This window comes from Pempheris klunzingeri, chromosome 21, assembly GCF_042242105.1.
Source record: "Pempheris klunzingeri isolate RE-2024b chromosome 21, fPemKlu1.hap1, whole genome shotgun sequence".
Taxonomy (NCBI): Eukaryota; Metazoa; Chordata; class Actinopteri; order Acropomatiformes; family Pempheridae; genus Pempheris; species Pempheris klunzingeri.
In genome coordinates this window covers 9993225-10017262 of record NC_092032.1, presented here as the reverse complement: position 1 = coordinate 10017262, position 24038 = coordinate 9993225, and the positions used below count along the sequence as shown (strand labels likewise).

The 24038-nt window shown below is 41.8% G+C and overlaps 1 protein-coding gene across 1 annotated transcript in view; it reads left to right on the top strand.

The window, feature by feature from the left end:
- The window catches only part of myripb (myosin VIIA and Rab interacting protein b), a 97840-nt gene that overhangs the window by 34438 nt on the left and 39364 nt on the right, over positions 1-24038 (top strand). Inside the window, exon 2 of the mRNA XM_070853246.1 lies at positions 7695-7916. Coding sequence (XP_070709347.1) covers positions 7695-7916 — 222 coding nt within the window. The remainder of the gene's footprint in view (positions 1-7694; positions 7917-24038) is intronic.

Here is a 24038-nt window from a genome sequence, read left to right as displayed (position 1 = left end):
TGGAGCTCGAGTTGGATGAAGTGTGGAGCTCGGCTTCACCCAGTCGGGGTCCAAATGCAAATTTTGCGCTTCAATTGAGCCAAAATTTGCTCCCGTTCTCAGTGCTTTTTTTCACCCCGGAGCAGATAAGAATTCTACTGGCTCTAACGCACACAGGGTGTACAAATACAGAAATGAATGCATGCACATGTAACACACACTCGGAGGCACATACACACAACACAGTGTATTGATATGTCTCTGCAGGCAGTAAGAAAGGATCCCTATGTACAGACTTTAGCTGAGCTCACACACACACACACACACACACACACACACACACACACACACACACATGCAGATCTACATAGAAACAGGAAAGCAACATCTTCGCACTTGAAATTGCACTCTTTCAATTAAAAGCAACGTAAGCGCTTGGAAAGCTCTCGATCAATTCACAATCACCAAGTGCATTGGTACACTCAACATCAAACCTGCATCAATAAAGGCACACATGTACCCTCAACACACACACACACACACACACACACGTATCAGCCAGGTGTGCTCCCACATCTCTCCGCTCCGGGGCTGTGTGATTTACTGGTGAACAGTAAACGCTGGTGTTGTGGGTTTCCACTGCAGCAGGCAGATCAAAGCACAGAGCAGAGACTCTCTGGGATACTGTTTGCTGGTTTTCTCTGGGATCTTCTCCTCAGCTATGCTCACACTGGGTTGTCACTCACAACAACACATTAACTCCTTTTTTTTCTCCTTCTTAATTGTGTATGGCTCTACAAATGAATACATGCTCCTTCCATGCTGAAAAGTGCATGTGCACTATAAAAAACAACTTTAAAGGGATAGCTCAGATTATATGAAGTGGGGTTGTATTAGGTACTTATCCAGTCAGTCTAATACCTGCAGCAGATTGCGGTCAGCACGCCCCCAGTTTGGGGAAGCAGACAGGAGTCTTAGCACAGAGGCTAAGTAATGTACTACAAAAACAATCTTATTACCATATTACTTATAACCCACCAGACCCCATTGACAAAAACTCTAATTTTACCTTGCAGAAAAACAGGAGCTGCTAATCTACCGCTAGCTCAACCCTGTTAGGTTTGCTTTTGATATTACTGTGACTTGCTGTTTTAAATGCTTGGGTCTGAACCAACGATGGTGCTTCAGTAATCGAGGCAGCGGTAGACCAGTAGCACTAACTACATCCACAGCAATTCACTGCTCAGCGTCTGAGTGGGGACTCCCTTCTGCTTCTCCAAACTGTAACTAATACACCATGGATAAGTACCTCATAGAACCCCACTTCAAAAAGTCTGATATCTCTCTCTCTGGTGTTAAACAGGGTCTGACTTATTCCATTTTAGATTTTAACAGTCCCTCACCATTTGCTCAAAAAAGAATTTCCATTTTTTATTCATGGAGGTGCTCTCAAAGGCTATTTGTTGCATCATTATACCAAAAGCTATGCAGTATTGTGCCTTTAGAATTAAATGTTTAATTTGACGATGCTATTAAACTTACTTTATTGTTATTGTTATTCTGATGCTCACTACAGATGGAGCCAATTGTATCCCCAGGAAGTTTTTTTTTAACCATGACCATAATAAGTCTTCTGATTTCTGTTGTGACAGCCCTGTCTAGTCAGTGAAGAATATTCTTATGAATATCACTTTTTTGGTGATTTACAATAATTCACCCGATCATGAACCACATACATCATACTGGTGTTGTTTTAGCACTCATCCCCCTCTTAGAACATTAAATAAGAACACAAGTGACCAGAGGATTGATTGGTTTCAATAAATACCCAACAAATTAGTACACAGTTACATAATTGTGAACGTAACAGTGTTTACTTTACACCAAAGCTGATTTATGGCATTGCTTTCCTGCTGCGTGTTGGTCAGCAGTGTATCAGTTTTGAGAGGTATAACTCTTAAGCACAGCACCGAGCAGAGAACAGCTGCTGAGAGGGCGATACATCATTTTTGAAAATGGCAATTGTTTTATTTACTGGTGAGGCTGGACCTCGAAAATGCCATTATGTTGATTACAAATCTGATCGAAACATTAATTCAACCTCACCCGGAAACTGAAGGCCAAGCCTTGTCCGTTTGGCAGCTGAAAAAGAGAGTAAGGAGCAGGAGAAATGAGGGAACTCTGAAATAAACGTATGTTAATAGATCGCTGGCAGAAAGAGAGAGTGAGAGAGGAGAAGCAGGGCAGACTTTGATGGAAACTGAGAGATGAGAGAGAGCCGTGTTAATAGATCTTCAGCACAAATAATGTTTGCCAGTAGTGGCAGGCTGTCAGAAATACACTGCCTGCCATTAAATCCACCAACCATTCTGCTGGCCAGATTTTAAATTAGAAAATAAATTGGTATTCAGCCCTGTGCGCTCTGTTCCCCTTTTAAACCCACTGTACCCTCAACACATTTGCACAATCAATAGTTTTTAGTTCAAGAGTGGTTTCTTGACAAACTTTCAGCATTCAAAGAACTTTGTTGTTGTTCTTAAATGTATCCAGAGCTATAGCAATAGATCATGTTGACACTGATGCAAGGCTTGAGGAATTAATTGTCTAATAAACATAAGGCAGCACATCAGAGATGCCCACTACACTCATTGTACTGGGAACACGCAGATCTGTTGTTCATAGCTTTTATCGTATTTCACAATGACAATGAATGGCGATGGAGGTAAATGCAAAGCTGCAGAGGAGAGCAGGTTGGCTTTGATCTGTGTTCAGTCACAATTTATTCATCGTCCTTATTTTCCGTCTTTGTCCTCATTGTACATTAATGACGTCCCAATTGATTCCAGGCAGTTCAATCAGAATAAAACTTTAATTTTCCTCGTTTCAAGCCTGTGTTGTTAGATGCGTTCCAGGAGGACAAATATTGATTGGATGTGGATATTCTGGTCAAATGTAGCTTGTGGTTAAAAGTTGAGCTCAGCTGAAACAACTAGTCGATTAATCTGCAACTTTTGATTGTTAATTACTTGTTTCAGTAATGTTTCAAGACAAAAGGCCAAACACTTTTAGTTTAGAACAATTTCTTTAGGTTTTGGACTGTTGCTCAGACAAAACATGCAATTTGAATATTTCAAGGTTGGGCTCTGGGAGGATGTGACATTTTATTCACAAAATAATTCAGTGATCAATCCAGGAAATAATCAGCAGATTAATCGCTCACCATCGCTGACCAGTACCAAAAGGTTTTTCACAGAATTATAGTGTGTGTGATGAACAAGCTGTGTTTAAATGAATGGCTGACCTTGTTGTTTTGCCTTGACTTGAAGATGAAACTGTGAGAGTGTTTTGTTGTTAAATGAAATACAGTGAAATGAATCGCTTGTTAGGAAAAGTGCCATAAGCCAACATTCGTGTGTGTGTGTGTGTGTGTGTGTGTGTGTGTGTGCACACATGAGATTGTGTGTGGTCTGGTTTAGTTACCTCTAAGAATTGACTCCCGCTGCTCTTGTGAGGGAGCTTTTTATGGTCGCCCTAGTGGTGTTCAGTCATTTGTTGCTGTGGTTGTGGTTGTGCATGCAGTGGTTAAGCCCCATTGTAGTAATGGAAACCAGTACAATGTATAGGACCACAATTTGTGTATATTTGTATACTTTGTATGTGTGCGTGAGTTCTTTTCCCCCCTCTTGGACCTCCTCACACACATAAATATAAATATAAAACCGAAACATACAACTTGACCCATGCAGTGATCAGTCACACTATGTGCATAATGTCAAAATAAAACCATCTGAAAACAGACACTCATCAGTCATCATAATGCAACTTGCACAACTGCAGTGATTTCATTGATTTCCAGTCAAACGGTGCCAAACATAGTGAATCAAAACAAATGCCATGCATTACTACATTGTCTTCCCACCATATATAAATAATAGTTCAAAGTGTACACTGTAGCACCCTAAGACACTATATTCACCAGCATTCAACATCTCAGAGGGAAATATTGTACTTTTTTTTAATAATACTTGTTACTCCACTATGTTTCTCTGACGGCTTTAGTTACTTGTCAGATTACAATTTTTCATCGCCATCCTGTCCAGTGAAAACCATGTATCTGCAATTGTGGTGATTTTAAATGTGAATGTTTGTGAATGATTAAGGATGAAGTGTTTCTCTATGGATTGAGAAAATTCTTCTTCTTAAATGAGATATAAAGTATTTAAAAACACTGAGTTGGAAAAGGAGGTTGCACTTCAACAAAAGAATTCTCAGTGGAGTGCTAAACCCCAAATCCAGCGTGCATATTCCAAAACATATGAAAAAGGTAGCACAACTCAAATTTCCAAGTCGCAGAGGACAAAATACTCACATTTCACTTATTCATTTGGCTCACATCACAATCTATTAAAACCCTCTTGGATCAGCTGGAAAACGCATCATCATCGTTTTTCTGATGAAAAGTTGATGTGATACAGATACGTTGTTCTCCCAGGACAGTGATGCCACAACATCATAATATTATAGACCATGATGCATTGGTGTAGATTAAACTACCCAACAGTATATAAAGTAATTAAAATGAGCATACCCTTAAATATCTATAGCACTAAATGACACACACACATGAATCCAGAAAAATCTGATATAACAGAAAAACACTGACAGGGACCATTTTACCGCACTATGACTGCTTTTACTTATCATACTTAAAGTACATTTTGTACTTTAATACTTAAAGTAATACTTTGGTTTGAATGCAGGTCTTTTACTTGTGATGGAGTGTTTTAATTTTGCAGAATTAGTACTTTTACTACAGTAAAGGATCTGAATACTTCTTCCACAGCTGCTCAGATACCGTTAGCATTACCTTTGTTTGCCAGCTGATTTCAGCCTGGAAATGTGAAACCATGTTTCTGTGGAGGTGCAGGTGTTGCTGCAATATCACCACAAAGTCCATTTAATACCTGTGCCTGGACCTTTTGATCATATCACTTGGTCTTCATTGGCAGAATGAGTTTGCCAAGCTATCATGAAATTGTAGATGTTCCATTGCCATTTTTTTTTAACACTTAATGGACTTCCATATTGGCCTAAAAGCTGCAGGGTAAAGTTCACGCTTGACCAGTTGAGAAAGTGACCCTATTACAAGGTCCATGTACTAGCTTGGCTCAGCATTTAGTAGCATTCCTGCTGTCTTAATTCAAAGACACTTTCCCATTGTTTCAACATTATCTGTATCCATGTTGCCTCTGTCTATTATGCTCAGAGTAATGCTGAGAATTAGTAGCGTGACTATAAATACGTGTTAACATTACAAATCTCTGTAGGTCAAAAGGCCAGTCTGCTAATAAAGAGAGACCGTTATGTCTCATGAGTTAATTGTCCCACAGTGGCACCTGGATGACCCACATGTATCTACAGTCATGGCTGCTAGATGAGCACAGGTTTTCATGTCTCATTAACAGAGATGTGAGTTAATGCGAAGGGACGATAGGCATGACAAAATCCGTCCTTGTCCTTGGTTATATGTGTACATTCGGCCACTCATCTAATTAAACGGTGCGAGCTAGCCATCGTAACTGGGCTGTTCATTAAAGCACAGACAGAACCTGATCCTAATCAGCACTGAAGGAAATTATTGCCAAGCAACGGCTTCTTTGAGTTATTGAAATATAAATGTAAGCTGCATACAGTCTATTTGGCATTCTCTGTCTTGGGTGTGTTTGTATGTTTTGAGTGTTTGTACAGCTCAGGCAAGAAGAGTCTCCTTTCTGTTGCTTGCAGGTTTGTTTAGATGGTTTTAATTTGATTGGAGGCTTACATTTCCCAGCAGCTTTGACCTTGCGCGCAGAATATAAAACCTCCTTTTGATCATCATGGTATATACCGGCGTATGTCTGTATCTACAGTATGCATATGCCAAACCCTGCCCTTCAAACCTCCCCCCCTCCCCTCGCCCATTCTCACATGATATGACACTGTATATGAAATGGTTTGTTCATCTTGTTAATATGCTGCGTCTAATGATGCGTATGAAAAGCAATCAGTGAGGCAGCAGAGGATCTGCTTGAGGAGGAGTGTTAAAACTTAGGGAAGCAGGAGGTTGCGATGCCCCCGCTGGCTCCACAGACACACATACAGCACACATATTAAACACAGGAAATTCACAATATGCTGCATTCAGCACTCGTGTTTGCTGTACACTTAATTTTCCATGAATGACTTGTTGGGTTAATTGAGGTTGGTATGCCTACACATAGATAGATAGATCATGTATCATTGTGTTCAGACACATGTGGCTTGTTTTGTTTTTTTCTATATAGGTATAAAGGATATCTATCAGTATAGGCTCAGACCTGGCTGTGTGTATAGTGTATAGAGGAGGACTTTAAATAATTTACTCACTGCCCATTTGAGCTAGACCCACTTTCACACCTTCCCAGCAGCAATGGCTCGATCTCTACGTCTCAAGTCTCCATTCGCGCCTAATGACAACTGATGGCTGAAAGCGTAAACATGGATAAATGTGTTACTTAAGCTTCCCTCCTAGTTGTGTATTATTTTAAGTATAATTGACACAAGTGCAATATGCACTGATGATAAAAGTTTTATGATATAAATGCAAAACATTACATAATTTATTGGAGCCACTGCCAATGGTGCATTGCTCAGTCAGCACAAATCCTACAGAGGAAAAACCCATGTACATAATTTATGTGAACAGTTGAGCACAGGCCTCGGAGAGCAAAGCTGCTTTGCTGGTTAAAACATTGATTAACAACTTATATTATCCAGTCTGTCATGTTCAAATTATCAGTCACTGAATATCAAAACCCAGATAACTTAAATGTAACACTGTGCAGTACTGTAATGTGCAAAATATGTGTGAAATGCACAATCAGCTGTATGCAGCTGTCAGAATGTCAATGTCAGTTGTGGCTGTGAAAATTTGATTTTTAAATAAGCTTTGGTCAAGTATATCTTATAGTCTATAATCCTAATAGTTCATTAGTGTGGACAATTCTCTGAGGTGTCAAGATTAGTGAGGCTGTTCCTCCTCTTAACTGCTCCTTCATTGCTCTACTTTTAAAGTGTAATTTTTAGATTGAAGCCTAAAGAGCTCTCCAGCATGACTGTGAAGGTTTAGCATTATTGCTGATTTTCTCTCAGGCTAGTCTGTGTGTGTTGACTGCGAGATCTCCATCAAGGGACCTTTAACTTGGCACTGTTCAAACCAGTCCTTGTTCTTGCAGCGTGCCTCGATTAACGGAGATACAATGCCCTTTCATTTGAGGATGTAAGAAGACATGCGTGCAGTTGTTTTCCTCAGCTGTGTTATGACTGATGTGGGAAAACAAGGCATGACAGGTCCGCCCAAATTGAAATGTCAGCCATCATGTTAATACCACAGAATCAGTGTGAGATAGAGAGAGAGAGAGAGAAATGGGCAGCGAAGAACTGTTTTCACCAAACCTATGACCCCTTCTGCCCAGCCCCATTTTATTTTAATAACCCCCCTTTTAATTTTTCATTTACCACAGCATCTCCAATTATTCCGCATCGCCATCCTCCACCGTTTCCACGTTCCTCTCGACCAGACTCTCACCACCCTCTCGCTCTATTTCCCCCTCCCCCTCCTGTCCTCTCCGTCTCTCTCCCCCTCTCCCTCCCTCTCTCTCTCTCTCTCTCTCTCTCTCTCTCGCTCTCTGTTTCAGTGAGATGAAGCAGGAGCTGGCGGAGGAAGGCAGCAGATGCTCCATCCTCTCCAAGCAGCACCGCTTCAACGAGCACTGCTGTATCCGCTGCTGTGCGCCCTTCACCTTCCTGCTCAACCCCAAACGCCAGTGCCTGGACTGCCAGTACAACGTCTGCAAGACCTGCTGCACCTACAACAAGAGGGACAAAGCCTGGCTCTGCTCTGCATGCCAGAAGGGCAGGTTAGTGTTTTCACACAAATTCATCCTCCCTGGCGGCGGAGACGGGAGAGATTAGAGTAATGACAGAGGAATGAATGAGGACGAGAGATGCAAAAGAAGCTGTGAACTGGTAGATTGGAGGACACTGAAGTAGGAGGGGAAATTGGGGAGGAGAAAAAATGAATAGGGGGCATTTATGATGCGGGGGGGATAAGGGATTGAGAGAGGAAGAGTGTGTAGGGAATATGGGCACTGAAGGAGACAGATGTGAGGGGCAAAAGTGAATGAATGAGAGGGAACACAGGACTTTCATGGAGTCAGCGCTGCAAGGATGGGTGTTTTCTGGATTTTGTTTGATTTATGTTTTGGACATCCAGCTATTATATTAATTTCTAATGGGAAATAAATCTTTTCACCTTTGTTTTTCTGCCTTTTTAACATAGTAGTTGTTCAGCAAATAAGGTGGAAGATGGGGACATTAATATGCATGCTACTGAGAAGGGGGGTAGAAGAGGGAAGGAAATCGAGGGAAATGTGTGTGTGTGTGTGTGTGTGTGTGTGTGTGTGTATTTGTGTTGGGGTGAAAAGACAATATGTACACTGCTGCAAAAAGACATAGTAGCAGAAAGGAAGATGAATAATCATTCATGTATCAGTGATTGTCAAACATTTTTGCCATACACCTTCAATTTCTTTTGGGAAATCTTTTCTTGATCTTTTTTCATTTCCTTGGGCTTGTTTTGAGTCCCTTGTTCCACATCCTTGCTTACAAACTAGAATGTAACGGTTTTAGAGTAAAGAAGCAGAGAACGCACATTTATGATTTATAGAACAAGAGAAAGCGATCTGAAGAGCGCGGAGGCAAGGAGACGCACCACAGCTGGTTGTATTTGAATTTGCATGTGTGTTACGGAGCTGTGTGTGCCCATGTGTATGTGCCTGTTTAAGTTGTTTATGCGTGCATGTCTGTCCACAGCCTTGGGAGTTGTTCTAGTGGCCCAACTCACCACTGGATGAATATTAAGCTCCCTCTGTCTGGGCAGCAAGGGTGGGGTGTTGGTACTACTATAACGCTGGAGTGTGTGACTCACACTGTGGTGGATTCATAGCCAAATCAATTGTGAGCTTGAAATATTAGATATGCAAATACTCATGATACATGTGTGTGTGTGTGTGTGTGTGTGTGTGTATGTATGTATGTATGTATGTATATATATATATATATATATATATATATGGCTGTAATGTGTCTTCCTTAGGGTGTATATGTGGCACTGCCATTGCTTTTAGTCAGAATGTCATGTTTTCTGCGTGTGGTGTGATGTCTCCCTAGAAAATACAATATGATACTCTACAGGTCCTTGGGTGTGATTTAGTACATTTGTTGTGATATTTGGAGTGCAGCATCACAAGAAAGGCAGCGAAAAGACAGATGCAGGTGTGCTGGTGGTGCATTTAGGATTATCTGCCTGTTTGTGAGTGTTAAAGTGGGCGTAGATGGTGATTGCAGAGCACGACAAAGCTGTCCAAAATGCGTTGCCCCTCCACTAGGCTCTATTTCTTCCCCTCAATCCTCCAGCCCCGTCTCTTTCTGTCTTTCATTGATTTTTGCTGCACGGTGTATTGAGTTAGACCCGCTGCCCCGGGTCCTGGTGTATGAGACAGGAGGGTGGAGGAGTGGGAGCAGGAGCGACAGCCATGAGGAGGAGGAGGAGGAGGAGGAGAAGGGAAAGGGATGATGGCAGTCAAAAGAGGTGGCAAGGTTTGCATCGATCATCTCTTCTCTCACATTCTCCTTTCTCTCTATCGTTCTCTGCGTGCATCTCTGCCTGCGGCTCAGTAATGTTCTCATTAGGGCTTTAGACTGAGTCACAGATGGGCCTGATGTCACAACATTGCCATCTACCAGCTACATATAAATACAGCACTTTTCATTAGCGCATTAAAACGGCTTAAATCTGGTTTTAGCATGAATTACTCTCTCTCTCTGGGTGGAGATTTACAGCATGCACGAGCGTTGAGCTTGAGGCTAGAGGAGCTCCATACATTATTTTGGAAATAGCTATTAGGCTACTATATGTGTGGATGATTGCTCAAAAAAGGCATTGATTTCATGCTAAATGGGCTGTAACTGTTGGGAATCGCCACATTGAGAAGGGATGCCTTCTAAAAGAAGAGAATCTGTTTTGTTGTGGGGTAAATACATTGTTAATGATGTAATTTGTCCTTTTTTTTCGAGTCACTTACCTGTCATTTCCAATATTTTGAAGAGAGAATCCATCAAATGTAATGCGGCATCAGTCTAAGGCAAGCCGAACATCAGAAGCTCAACAGTATCTTCTACTGAATGTCAGCGTTTTTCTCTTTTTGAACCATTTCTGAGGGAATTCTGCTGAATCAAAATGCAAAATCAAATCACACGGGGACCAGACCGCCAAATGGTCTCAGTCACATGCACCGGCTGTCCATCAACATTCACAGTGGCGCGGCCATGCTGCTCACTAGTGCACTCCGTCTAGGAAAGCAGATTTGTAATCATCGCACACATGGGACACACTCAGAGGCTAAAGTCACCCATTCTCGCATAAGAATGTAATAAATGAATGTATCATCCAGACAGACGCATGCCTGCAAGCCAACACACATGTGAGCACTCATGTGATTATATGTCGGTTAATTACATTTACGAGCAGCTGTAGTAGAGATGGACAGTCATTGTTTGAATGTTCCAGCTTTTGTCAATTGACATGAGATTGCGTGTTGATGGCAGCTGGTGTACAAAAAAGACAAGTGAAAGTGAATCAGCAGCTTTGTCATAACACCTTCCTAACACACACACACGCCCATACACATTCACCAAACACAGCATTCCCTCTTGAGTGAGTGGGACAAGCATGACCATTTGCAGTCTGGCAGAATTAACAGCATCCTCAGCCCACGGTCCACAGGCAGTACACACATACACACACACACACACACACACACCTACCACGCACCAATGGTTCGATGAAAGAAGTCAAAACATTGTTAGTGGAAACTGAAAAGTAATTTTTTCTTATTTTGGCACCACACCCAAAGCAGTGGGGAGAATTCTAAAGCGGAGAGCAGGAGATGAAGAGAGATGAAGGTCAAGAGCGAAGGGAGGAGGGGGAGGGCAGGAGGATGAAAGGGACATTAAGAAAGGGAATGACAGAGGAGCAAAGTACTTGTCCCATTTATCCGACAGTGGAAATGACATTAAATTCTCCTTTTGTTTTGACTCTCACTTTTGATAGTTCCTCTTGCCATTTTTATTTCCCTGCTTCTCCCTGTCTATTCCTCTTGCTACCTTTTTACATTTTTGTCCTTTTATACCTTTGATACTCTTAACACTCCCTCTCTGACAAGCACATCGTCTCTTTAACTGATGAAGTTCACATTTACCACATTTGCATTTGAGCTACTGCACCTCTCTGTGGTTAATCTGCAGAAATTTGTGCCTCTCTATACATTCCTCAGACCACAGAATAATGTACCTATACATAAATTGTGTGTGTGTGTGTGTGTGTGTGTGTGTGTGTGTACAGAAATAGCAATACACTAAAGTGGCAAACTGTTTTTACCACTTTCATGCTTTCGTAATCTCATCCTAAAGCATGACTGCAAGGAGATTATGGCATCTGCCGCAGACCTATATTGTGCCATACTTATAGACAAATACACACACAAACAGCAGAGTCTTGCACACAAACACATGCACGTTGTATACCCTTGTGCACACACAAGCACACAACCTCTACTGGGCTTTTTCATTCAATTGAATTACACTTTTTGATATTAAATTCCTCCTTTAATCAGGGTGACTAAATTCTCCATGTGTGGAAGCGCATCATTGCACTGTGGATGAGCGTGAACAGTCTGTGAATACACTCGCAAACACAAACACGCTTCTCAATCCACATAAACACAGCACGTGCACACACACACTGCTGCAGTTATAGTGTGACATTAACAGTCTGTCGTTTTTTGTTTTTTTTTTAAATGTGAGGCTGAGCAAGCTCTGGCACTGTCATGGCGGTTTAACCATGTAGCTGACAGGCGGCTACACACACACACACACCCACACACACACATGCACACACATTTAATTATTTGGTTGGCTCTTTGTGATGGGGCTGCTTTCCTTAAAGGCCAAGCAGAAACTGATTGTCTTCGGGGCCTCAGGACACGAGTCAGCAGGCATGTACAAAAACACTAGTGGTTTAATACAGTAATAGGTTATTTAATATGCACACAAATGCACACGCTCACTTTTACAGATATTACATACATGTCACACCCATTTATTGTTAGTATAGCAGCTCACTTTCTCAGAGACTCTGAATATGTTTGTAAATGAATGGTCTTTTAGCATAACATCTGGATTCATGTGTCTCCAGACCAAAGCAGTATGTTCCGTAGGTGATAATCCAGGCACTGATCAGCATCATTCATGACCACAGAGACGCCCCACTTCTGGTCTGAACGTGTAAGTCCACCTTTTGTGGCTTGAAAATTAATCCTTTTAAATGAACAAAGTGAGTTTCAGCAGCTGTTGAGTGTTTCAGAACATTTAACATCTTGAGGCTTTTTCTTTCCCTTTTCACCCTCGTCTTCATTTGACTGATTAATGTCATAAATGTTTTATTGCTTGAATGAATCTACTTGTGGCTCTTTTAAACTTTGCTGTGCACAAAGTTTAATACTGAAATCCTTTGAGCCTTTAAGGAAATTAGATCCCATAACTCTTTAAAAGATTTTATCAAACAGGCTGACAAAGCCGTAATCATTTATGACGCACTACAACAGGTTGTGTTTAGTGTAACTCTATGTTTTGTAGTGTTTCTACCACATTTGCTTGTTAATACAAAGTAATGAGTGGCAAGAAATGAACCTAATAAGTTTTTCATTTCATTTCATGTCTCCAACCCTTCATGAATCATATTTTCCATTCGCCATTAAGACTTCCGTACAAAAGCAAGCTTTTATATATATTTCATGAACATGAATATTTATTTTAACATCTCAAAAAGAAAACAATAGAAGTCAGTTTGTGTTTAGAAAGACACCAGTGCAATAAACTCCATGAACACTCATGCTGCTGCCAGATATGCACCTACAGCTATTAGCAGCAGAGAGTCTCAGTGTGATCTTTTTCTGTCCTCCTTGCGGGGGTATTTATATCAGCGCGGGTGAGCAAGACTAGTCTTAGACAGGGAGGGTCTGCCTTACAGCACCGGGCTGCAGATGAAATGTGTAAACACCCTCACCGCCACCAGGGTCTCAGCTTTAATAAGGCATTTACATGACTGTGTCTGCTGCTTGTTTGCTTGGTATTATTGGCAGCTGGATGGATATATTAGGACTTATTTCCATCATCTTTCCAATAAAGATTCAAAACAGGAAGCTGCAAGCCTCGGTAGATGAGAAATGGAAGTCTTCCCTCACATTTGTCACACAGTAGCACTATCGATTTGCAGCGTGGAACGTTTAAATCACAAGACAACATTAATGGCAAAGAAAGTTGACGTGTGTAGACATATTTCTTGTTTCAGTCAAAGCTACCTACGTGTGAACGTGATCAGGATTTCCTGAGAACTATTTCATTCCAATCAGCACACAAAATTGACTGAATCGTGTGTCTGAACACTGCCATGCTTTTCATCAATTGAAATAAATTTGAAGAACATAGAGTGCAGCTGAACCAACTTGCAAACCCTTCTCCTCTATGAGCTGCAGGCACAGGAAGGACAGCCACTAATCACCCTCTCTTCTTCCATCTCCACCTCTTCACTCCCTCTTTCGCGGCCTTGCCTCGTGTCCAACCCAGCTGACACAGGAGCCACCAGACGATCGTAATTCTTGATGGTGATTTGCACCGCAGTCTGGCACGACAGCGCACACACACACACACACACACACAGCACACTGGTGACTTAGCTTTGATTTAAATCTATTTAAGCACCTTGGTCTCATTAATTGAAACGTAGCCCAAATCAGAGCCGGTGCCTGAATTTTACAAATGCAATTTGTGCAAGAGTTTCCGTTAAAACTAATTACTGCTGAGTTTTCCAGCCTTGAAGCAATCTCAGTGTGTGTGTGTGTGTGTGTGTGCGCAGTATCTTGTGTGTACGTGTGTGTATGCTGTGTTGTGTAGCTGTGTGCACTGCAAAAGTGTGCGTGGATGCCTGCATTGCAACCCATTGTGTGACCCCTTGTGTATAACGTGCACACACACATGTGCTGAGATAAACACACACACACACACACACACACACACACAAAGAACCTGGAATGATTGCGTTTACATGCGGACAAGTATCCTGTGATGAGCAGGTTTTTGGAGTGTCATGGTTATGTTATGCACATACACTACCCACAAAAAGTTAGGGATATTTGACTTTCAGGTGAAATATATGGAAAATGTAAAAAGTGAATGCTACAGTGATATTATATCATGAAAGCAGGGCATTTAAGTAGAAGCATGCACTGGTAATTTTATTCATCTTAAACAATTTATTGAAAGAAAATCTAACAACAGTGGAGGGTAGACCAGTGTCTCAATAAATTGGGATGTGGCCAAAGGACGTCCACTCCTCTCCTTTCTGTGACTCTTCCAGTCTCTCTGTATCACTGTTACAACCTCCTGATGACACTCTGTGACCCTCTAAGCTCAGTGAACACCTCCGTCTGACGACTTCCTGTTTGAAGCCTCCAGTGTTGAGGTGCTGCTGATCAATAGTTAGGTGTCGTCTTGGTCTCATGATGTCAGAATGTGAACAGCATGATGAGGAGGACTGTTTAAATACCAATTCTAACTGAAGCAGGAAATGTATTGGTCGATTCATAGATCAAACCTGTTGTGAATGTTGCTGTTAAGCTTCTTGTTAGAGAACAGCAACTTGTGCAAAAAGTACTGAAACACTGAACAGTTGGACATGTGCATTCAAAAGTTTAGAGAAGGTCACATTAAGTATATCACACATGTCAAACTCAAGGCCCGTGGGCCACATCCGGTCCGCGATACAATTATATACGGCCCGCGAGATAATTTCATGTGACTATTAAGAATGGCCCGACGGTAAACAGCACCCCCACCTCCAATACTACAAATCCCACAATGCACTGAACAGCTGCCGCGCTAGTCAGGACCCGTGCAGCAGCCCCTCCTCCTGCAGGTATAAAGACACACCGATCAGCGGATCAATGCATCGATCAGCGCTGTTATAGCGACACTTATGGCGTGTTTCCACTAGGACCTACTCAGCTCTACTCGGAGTAGGTACTAGTGGAAACACGCCATTAAGCTAGTCCCCCCAAAATAAATGGCTAAACGAAAAGTGGACTTTGAAAACAGAGACTTTCAAAGCAGGTGGGGGGCAGAGTTTTACCTGTTTGTCGATATCGGAGGTGAACCTGTGTGTCCTGTTTGTGGAGCTGATGTGGCTATAATTAAAGAATATAAATATAAGAAGACACTATGAGACAAAACATCAGGATAGTACAAAAAAGAAAAAAAAATTAAAATTCTATTTATTTTATTGAGGAAAAGTTGTTGAAGTTTGGCTGTTTAAATTCATATTTCTGGATAATATATATATATATTTTATATATATTATTATATTATATTATATACTTGTGGGTGTGTTAATTTCTGTCAGTTGTGTGAATACCGCTGTGTGTTATTTTGCATATATTGCTGAGTCATTAATACCTCTCTGAGTTCAGTGGTCGGTCTCCAGCTCCCAGGCCTCCTCTTTGTGTGTGTGTGTATGTGTGTGTGTGTGTGTGTGTGTGTGTGTGTGTGTGTGTGTGTGTGTGTGCGGGGGTGAGACTGAATCAGTTACACCTCTGATCTTAGCACCACTCCAGGTCCAGTTGTGAACTCAGTGACGGTGAAACAGCACAGTCTGCAGTTCCTGTGACTTGCACCTGCAGGTTTGTTCGTTTTTTCCCCGTCATTTCACATGTGAGGAAACAGGCTGCCATGCCGGAGCGTTCCACGTGGACAGGGGTCATTTGTCGCCCACGGTGCTTGTGCAGCAGGTGATTGGAAATCTCATGATACTTAAATCGGTTTATGCAGTAAGTTGGCTAGTGGATCAGAACAGAAGCTAAATTCCTTGTTGTTTTTATTGTGGGTTAGTGGGATTGGAGATAGAAACTGTTTGCGACAGAGTGGAGCTAGACGCAGGTAACACTTCCACTCTGCAGCTTGAAGTGGACTAACACCCAGTAATGCTGCTTAATACTGTAGATGTGTGTCTGTCCTTTTTGTTTTGCATGTAGGGGGTCAAAATCTCATTATGCTTTTAGCCTAATTCCTTTCTAGATGGAAGTTTAGAAGTTTACAGGTATTTCCTCACAAACTAATGAGTGCCTCCACACTGGCTGTGTCCACTTCTCATACACAGTCTTTGGTTTTGGCAGTCTGCTCATTTGCTGTCACCACAAATGGATCCATGGGAAAGAGATAACTAATGAAAGCAGGACCCCCTCATTTCTATAATGTAGGACAAGTGCAGCACTGAGCCAAGCAGTAGCTGTCAGTGACTCAGCAAGTGTTGAAATAACACGAATGAAAAGTTCCTTGTAGTGGGAATCAATGTTAACGATCACAAGCGAGATTACCTGATTTTGACTCTCTGAGTGGAAGCTAGTTAGCCTAGCATGATTAGATGCTTCCAGTATACAGAGTGATATACAAACATGATTGCTTCTTAAAAATCTAGAATATTGTAAAAGGATAGAATCAACATTTGTGGTGTTATACAAGACTCCAGCGTGCTCCAGTCAGTTAATGCACCACCGGAGTTAACCACGTGCCTCCTGGCGACGCTCACCCTCATATGTCAGTCAACTGCTGCCAATGTTTCCTCAAATATGTCCAAAAATGGCAAAGTCCCGAAAAATAGTTGCAGAATCATTACAGTTCATATTTCCTTAAGCAAAAAGTGATAAGAAGTCAAATGTAAGTTTGAATTTAATGCAGTAAAACAAGCCAAATGTATTCTCCACGAAGGTTTATACAGACTTTAGGGATTTATTTACTGCCACAGTTTGACCCAGCTGGTAAAGAACTTAAGTCGTTACATTTGAATCATGGCATGTAAGGTCATGACTTTTAATCCATCTGCAAACATTTACAAAGGAAATGTCTTGTAGCTCAGTAACAACTGCACACTGATTTCCTCAAACAGAATTTTTAATGCCTGTATTGAATCCCTATTCCCTCTGAACCCTCCCCTCCCCACGCTATTGGCTCTGGACTACAGGCGGCTGGTTCTGCAGATGTGATCTATCAAAAACAACTTCAGTGTGGGCGGCACCCCACAGCGCAGCCAGTCGTGCCTCACATCCTGGTAGACTGACAGGAGAGGATGTGAGCCCTGTGACTGACAGATGAAGTGGATCTCTGCTTTCTGATTAAGAATTGATCTTGATGTTTTTCACCAAACTTTAAGAGCAGCATTGCTCTTTGTCCGTTCTTCGTCTGTGTCTGGTAGAAGCCTCTCTTAGATGCTGGATGAACAGCCATCTTTCTTCCCCTCCTCTAACTTCACCCCTCACTTATTTTTTTTCACTCCTTTGCTCCTCATCCCTCCCTCAGGCAGATCGCTGTCTGATCTCCTGCCACAGTGAACTCTCTGCAGCATAAAAGAAATGAGATATTGGCACTGCAGGATTTTCATACTCATTGCACGTTTCTCGCCTGTCAAACCCAGGAGCTCCCTATATGAAAGTGAGATATTTGTAAAAGCGTAGCAATATGTTTTCCAATATCATTGTGTTTCCATTTATCCAAATACGTTTGAATTATTTCTAATCAAGCGTTACTGCTTGCGGTTGTTTAAGAGTTACATTGTTACACGCTGGAAGCTGATTCAATGCTGCCTTAAAAATGTGAGTTAACTGACTCAAACTTGATTTTGTTCATTATTAACTTGAATCAACAACAGTTTATTCACACTGTCACAGTCGCATTCGCTTTGCGGTAACATTTTCTCCTTATTCGATATAAATTAATTGAAATGGATAAAAACCTCAGTCATGATTAGCCGTGACTTAGCTTAATTAACTTAAGTAAGCTTAAGTAACTACAAATACTCATAGCCAAAGCTCGTAGTGATAAAGACAACAATCATTTGGAGCATATTTGATTGGCCATTACTCATAACTCAGCAGGTTGAGTGTGGTGATGGGGCCTGTGGCAGTCACAGTCATCAGATTCATTCATGTGGACTACCAGGTTAGTATTTATGGAGGCTGGACTGTGCTGCCAGAGTAATTATAGACTTTACAATCAATTTTGGCTGCATGTTTTAAAATTAAAGAGAGGCTTTTTGAATAAAGTATCGACCAGACAAAAACTGTGTGCATGAATGTAAAGATAAACACATAAGAGATGAAATAGATGGGAATATAGACATGCACACATTTAAAAGGCTTTGGGCAGAACAAAGAAATGAACAATAGTTTTTAATATACTTCACAGTTTAACATGGTGAGTAATTGATAACTAACAATTGAAAGTCAGATTGTTCCTGGCACACTCCAACCCTTACAGCATAAAATTACCATAAACATGACTGTGGGAGGTTTTTAGTTTTATGTACTTTTATTTCATCTAGCTTGATTTAAAGGAAAATGTTTCAGATGTCACTTTGTATTTTACACATTCTTTGAAAAGACCTCTGAAGGCTGGCTGGTATTCACCAGATGTCTTCAAAGCATGAGCACATGCATGCTGAAAAATATAACACCAACATCTCACACACTTGGACGTGGATTTAATGTTCTGGGAGATGGAGCCAATGCAAATGAATAACAATTAGCTGAATATGCTAATGTCGATCTCCCACTCTCCCTGTACTGCTGTAGTTCTGAGGGACTTCAGATGGTGTGTATGTATACACCCTTATTGCTCTCTCTCTCTCTGCTGCATATCGATGGTTGTGCATCGCTCCAGGCCTCTGTCTCATTGCACCCCCTCTCCCATTTTTCAGCACTTTAAATGAGGCTTAGCCGGTGCTTCGCTGCAGACGTGACTGCTCTGCGCTCACCTTGTTTAGTCATGATTTCCCACCTGAGTGAGGAGTGCTGTTTGATCTCATTTGTTTAAAATCATCTCATGTTATTAATTCTGCACCTTCTGGGCTTGTGGGACTAGCAGGTTGTTGCTGGTCGACTCCCTGTATACTGGTGTGCTCGCCCCTACAGTCAGCTCTGACAGTGCTGTTTGGAAAGTGCCTTACTCCTGCTATATTTGATTTATATATTTGATTGTGCTTGCTGGCATTTGTTGTGGATTTTTTAAGTTAATTAGTTAACTTGAATTAATTGGTATATTCATGAACCCTTCTGGAGCCATTTGTTTGGTGGAGTACATACGGAAATGTCACAAAAAGTCGAACATTTGCCATAATTTTACAATAATAAAAAAAGGGCCACAAAACTATCTTTGCTGTGGGCCTGTTTCTGCTGCAGAGGATGATGACAAGCAGAAAGTTACAGATTTATTTCTGCTTTAACTTCGGGCATGTCTGCACTAAAACAAGAATCACAAATATAGACAGTTCAGTGTTATTAAGCTGTTGGCAGTTGTAATACCACAGGACATCTTGCAGCAGGTAGAGGAGCCAAAACAACTGGAAAACAATAGGAATCTCTCCCTCTCTCCGTCTTTTTGGCTATTTGTTCAGAGCAGCAGCAGAGGAGTTCGGGTGATGCTGTCTGATTCAAACCGGATCAAAGCAGCCGTTCATATCTGGGCTGCCAACAGGAGAGATATCAAAGCGGCGAGCGTACACACACGCACACGTATCCAGTTGACACACACACACACACACAAACTGAGGCACAGTGTGTACATCCTTATTTAGAGCCCACAAGAGTTCAGATACACAAACATACACGCACACAAGTGTATGACTGCAAGTCTAACTGGGCCTTTTCACCCAGTCATAGCATGATTGGTAGTGATTGGGACAGACAACGGTCTTTATTTCCAATGCAGAGTGAGTTTTATGTGAGAAGTTTCACTGTTGCAACGCTTTGGGGTGTTTTATAAGCCCGTGTGGAATGGACTCATGTGTTTACATGACACAATAAATAGCATATCTAACTAACATTATTTGTGGATACATGCTGTTTGTGTCAAGCGTGTTTTCTCTCACCCAGAGGTGAGCTGTGGAAGCCCTGCAGCTTCTGTAGTGGCTGTAGATTCATGCATTTTGAATGAAGGTCTCTCCATATATCTTCCGGTCCTGCTCTCTCCCTCACTCTCACCCATATACTCGTACTGTCTGTCGCTCTCTCGTTGTGTATCTCTCTCTCTCTCTCTCTCTCTTCTCTCCTCTCTCAGATCATTTTTTTACGCCACCAAACAGCCGCAGGACGCACATCTCCACATTCTGTTTCTGTTTACTTCAACACTTTCCGAAGCGGGTACATCTTGGTTAAATGGGTTTCAGCAAACGCTTTTACCAGCGTGCGTGAGTGAGTGAGTGAGTGAGTGAGTGAGTGAGTGAGTGAGTGAGTGAGTGAGTGAGTGAGTGAGTGAGTGAGTGAGTTTGATATCCTCTGAACCTGCCCTCTTTCCTCAATCTGCTGTTGATGCACTGATGGTAAATATCACATTGCCTGCCTACCTGCAGAGGACACGCACTGACGTAATGGCTTCCACCTCAAATACCTGCAGGCAGATAAACACACATGTCGCTGTTGTCTACTAACGCACTGCTACACGCACACACACACACACACACACACACACCTTCTCTCAGACACGCACTGATGTAACACAACATGTAGAACAAAGTAACGGCTGCGAGAGGCATATTCAAAAATCAACAGATTCAGGAATCTGAGTACAAAGAGAGAATGAAACAAACACAAAGACAAACAAAGACACAAGGGGACAAACACGAAAGCGAAGGAACAAATGAGGCTGAGTGTAGGCTAAACACGTATTTGCGTAAGCTCGTCATGCACACTAATCCCTTTCCTCACCACCTCCACATGCCACAACACACACAGGATTTCGCCTTCATCCTGCAACGCTGTAGTTTTTACAGTGTAATGGTACTGTATGTAGGAGGCGACTTTCAGGCAGCAGTCTGATTCCTAATAGCAGTTCATTAGTTTGTCTCACCGCTGACAGTATTTACAGTGGGGCAAAAAACTATTTAGTCAGCCACCAATTGTGCAAGTTCTCCCACTTAAAAAGATGAGAGAGGCCATGTATCGTGAGATTTTGAGTGAAAACCTCCTTCCATCAGCAAGGACATTGAAGATGAAACGTGGCTGGGTCTTTCAGCATGACAATGATCCCAAACACACCGCCCGGGCAACGAAGGAGTGGCTTCATAAGAAGCATTTCAAGGTCCTGGAGTGGCCTAGCCAGATCCAGATCTCAACCCCATAGAAAATCTTTGGAGGGAGTTGAAAGTCCGTGTTGCCCAGCGACAGCCCCAAAACATCACTGCTCTAGAGGAGATCTGCATGGAGGAATGGGCCAAAATACCAGCAACAGTGTGTGAAAACCTTGTGAAGACTTACAGAAAACGTTTGACCTCTGTCATTGCCAACAAAGGGTATATAACAAAGTATTGAGATGAACTTTTGTTATTGACCAAATACTTATTTTCCACCATAATTTGCAAATAAATTCTTTAAAAATCAGACAATGTGATTTTCTGGATTTTTTTTTCTCATTTTGTCTCTCATGGTTGAGGTATACCTATGATGAAAATTACAGGCCTCTCTCATCTTTTTAAGTGGGAGAACTTGCACAATTGGTGGCTGACTAAATACTTTTTTGCCCCACTGTATGTCCTCCATGTTGCTGTGGGCTATATAGAGAACACAAGTTTCCTCCTTCAAGAATCATTAACTGCACCCAGCTTTTGCATTGCTCCCTGTGGGCTGTCACTTCAGTATGCCTCTCCTTACAATCAGCTTTCCAGCATTTACATTTATAGTTTATACATTATGCAATGTTTTCTTTCTTTAAAGAGTGCAGCAGTCACTGCCTGACAGCACGACTGTAGCTGTGCTGCATAAATAAACCCAAACCAGCAGAAAAGTAGTTTGATTATTCCTTTTTGTAACTTATCTAAAGGTGCCCTGTGGAGTTTTCTTGTATATGAACAAAAGTTATGTTTACATTCATCGTTATTCACTAGAACATATTGTGTACCCTCGAGGTCTGACAAATGTGTCGATTGCATTTTTGTCTTCCAGTATTGTTTACATCTATGTTTACCAGCTTACAGTGCTTTTGCTGGTGCATTGCACCATATCTTGGTATGTTAAAGTATCAAGCTTGCCTCAGGCGTGTGCATGAGACAAACACAATGGGAACCGACTTGTGGAAAAACTCGAAAGTCTACAGGGAACCTTTAATCTCCAATATGACTATAAACACACATAGCAAACACACATTTATGCTAATAAAATCAGCTATACGGCCTGTGAGAGAACAGACACGCTCTTCTACCTCCATTTATCACTTTTACCGCCTCCTCTTGTGTCTCAGGTGTCAAATATCACACAAACATTACGGCTCAGAAAGGCCCTAATGACTATTAGTGTAAGAGTCACCTGTCTGCCTGAGCAATTACTTTAACAGTTGTTTGAAAGAGTTTTATACTTTCAGTCAGCAACATCTCCAGATGCCTGCAGTGTAACTGCGTATCTGTCCGTCCAGAGGCGTCCCCAGTATCTTTAAGTATTGACTTCACCCTCAGATGGAGAGGATCACCTTGATGTCTGCACTGATCACACTCAGAGGTCACTGATAATCATCAAAACAATTTCTACTGAGAGGCAGAGAGAGAAGGTGTCTATATGCCCCTGCTGCCTTCCACCCTCCACTTCCCCTGTTTCATGACTTCAATTACTCGGTGTGACGGCATTAGTATGAATAATACAGTGGTCTCCTTGCCCTGGCCTGGAGTACGATTTATGCCTGTGTGTGCACACTGACATGAACGAGGGAGGGCAAAGGTTTTTATGAATGATCAAAGCCGAGCGGGAATAAGAGCAGCAGCAATGCACAGGCTGAAACAGCAGAGTGTTATACCCTGGTCATCCAAATGAGCTTTAATCACTGATCTCAAACATTCCCCTCAACGTGTAACCCCATGTGATCCTCTCTACTCAGCTGTCATTATTATCCAGCATTTCTAGGTTTGATAGAGTTTGCACCTTTTTCGTCTTGTCCTTTTGTTTTTGCCTCAGGCTCCTCTGACACTGCAGAGGGATGTTTTATCCTAATGAGGCTTACATGGGTAATTAAAAGGCGAGATAAAATGTGTCGTAGATTAAAAAATTGTAATCCAACCGCATGGTGAAATAGGCTAAAATGTGTCCACTCACACTTCTTTCCAGGAGGGGGTTATGATCAGTAAGTCACACAGGGTATAGTTGACTGTCACCGGGGCCATCGGTTGATGAATGGCTCTGTATTTCTTCTATATGACATCCATCTCCACATGCAATCTGTTATCCTCGCTCCTACTTCACACCCTCACCCTCCAGTACCACCTCTCTCAAATATACAGTCGTCTCATCTGATCTCTAGCCTGATTGTGCGGTAGCCATCTGTGCATGACGATACTGTAACAGTCTTACCACCATAGTTCACATCAAACATAAACATTTGAATATTTTAGATTTTTTTTTCCAGATTTGTACACTACACTATTAACTACCATAGAGCCCATTCAACAGAGGAATTTCATAGACGCACCTTTAGCGACCTCACAGTGGGAGGTAATCTGTCACGCTCTACTGTTTTAAGAAACTCTTTGTTTCTGTGATCCCTCTCTCCAACTAATTGGAAATAAAGACTGAGTGACATGAATGAAGTGATGAAAACATGACAAAAAACTGCAAAGAAGGGCAGATGTGAAAGGCAAGCCAGAAAGGCAAAGGCCAACAGTGGCTATTAATGATATTTCAGACCAAAGCAAAAGGCAGAGTGATATTTCTCCTCTTCTGTTGGTGAGCCGTTCCCCTCTCAATCCCTCCATCTGTCTCTGCCACCACAAAATCAGCGATGGCACAGAGAAAAACACCACGCTGTAAATGGGAAGGGACGGATGAGTAAGAGAGTAGAGA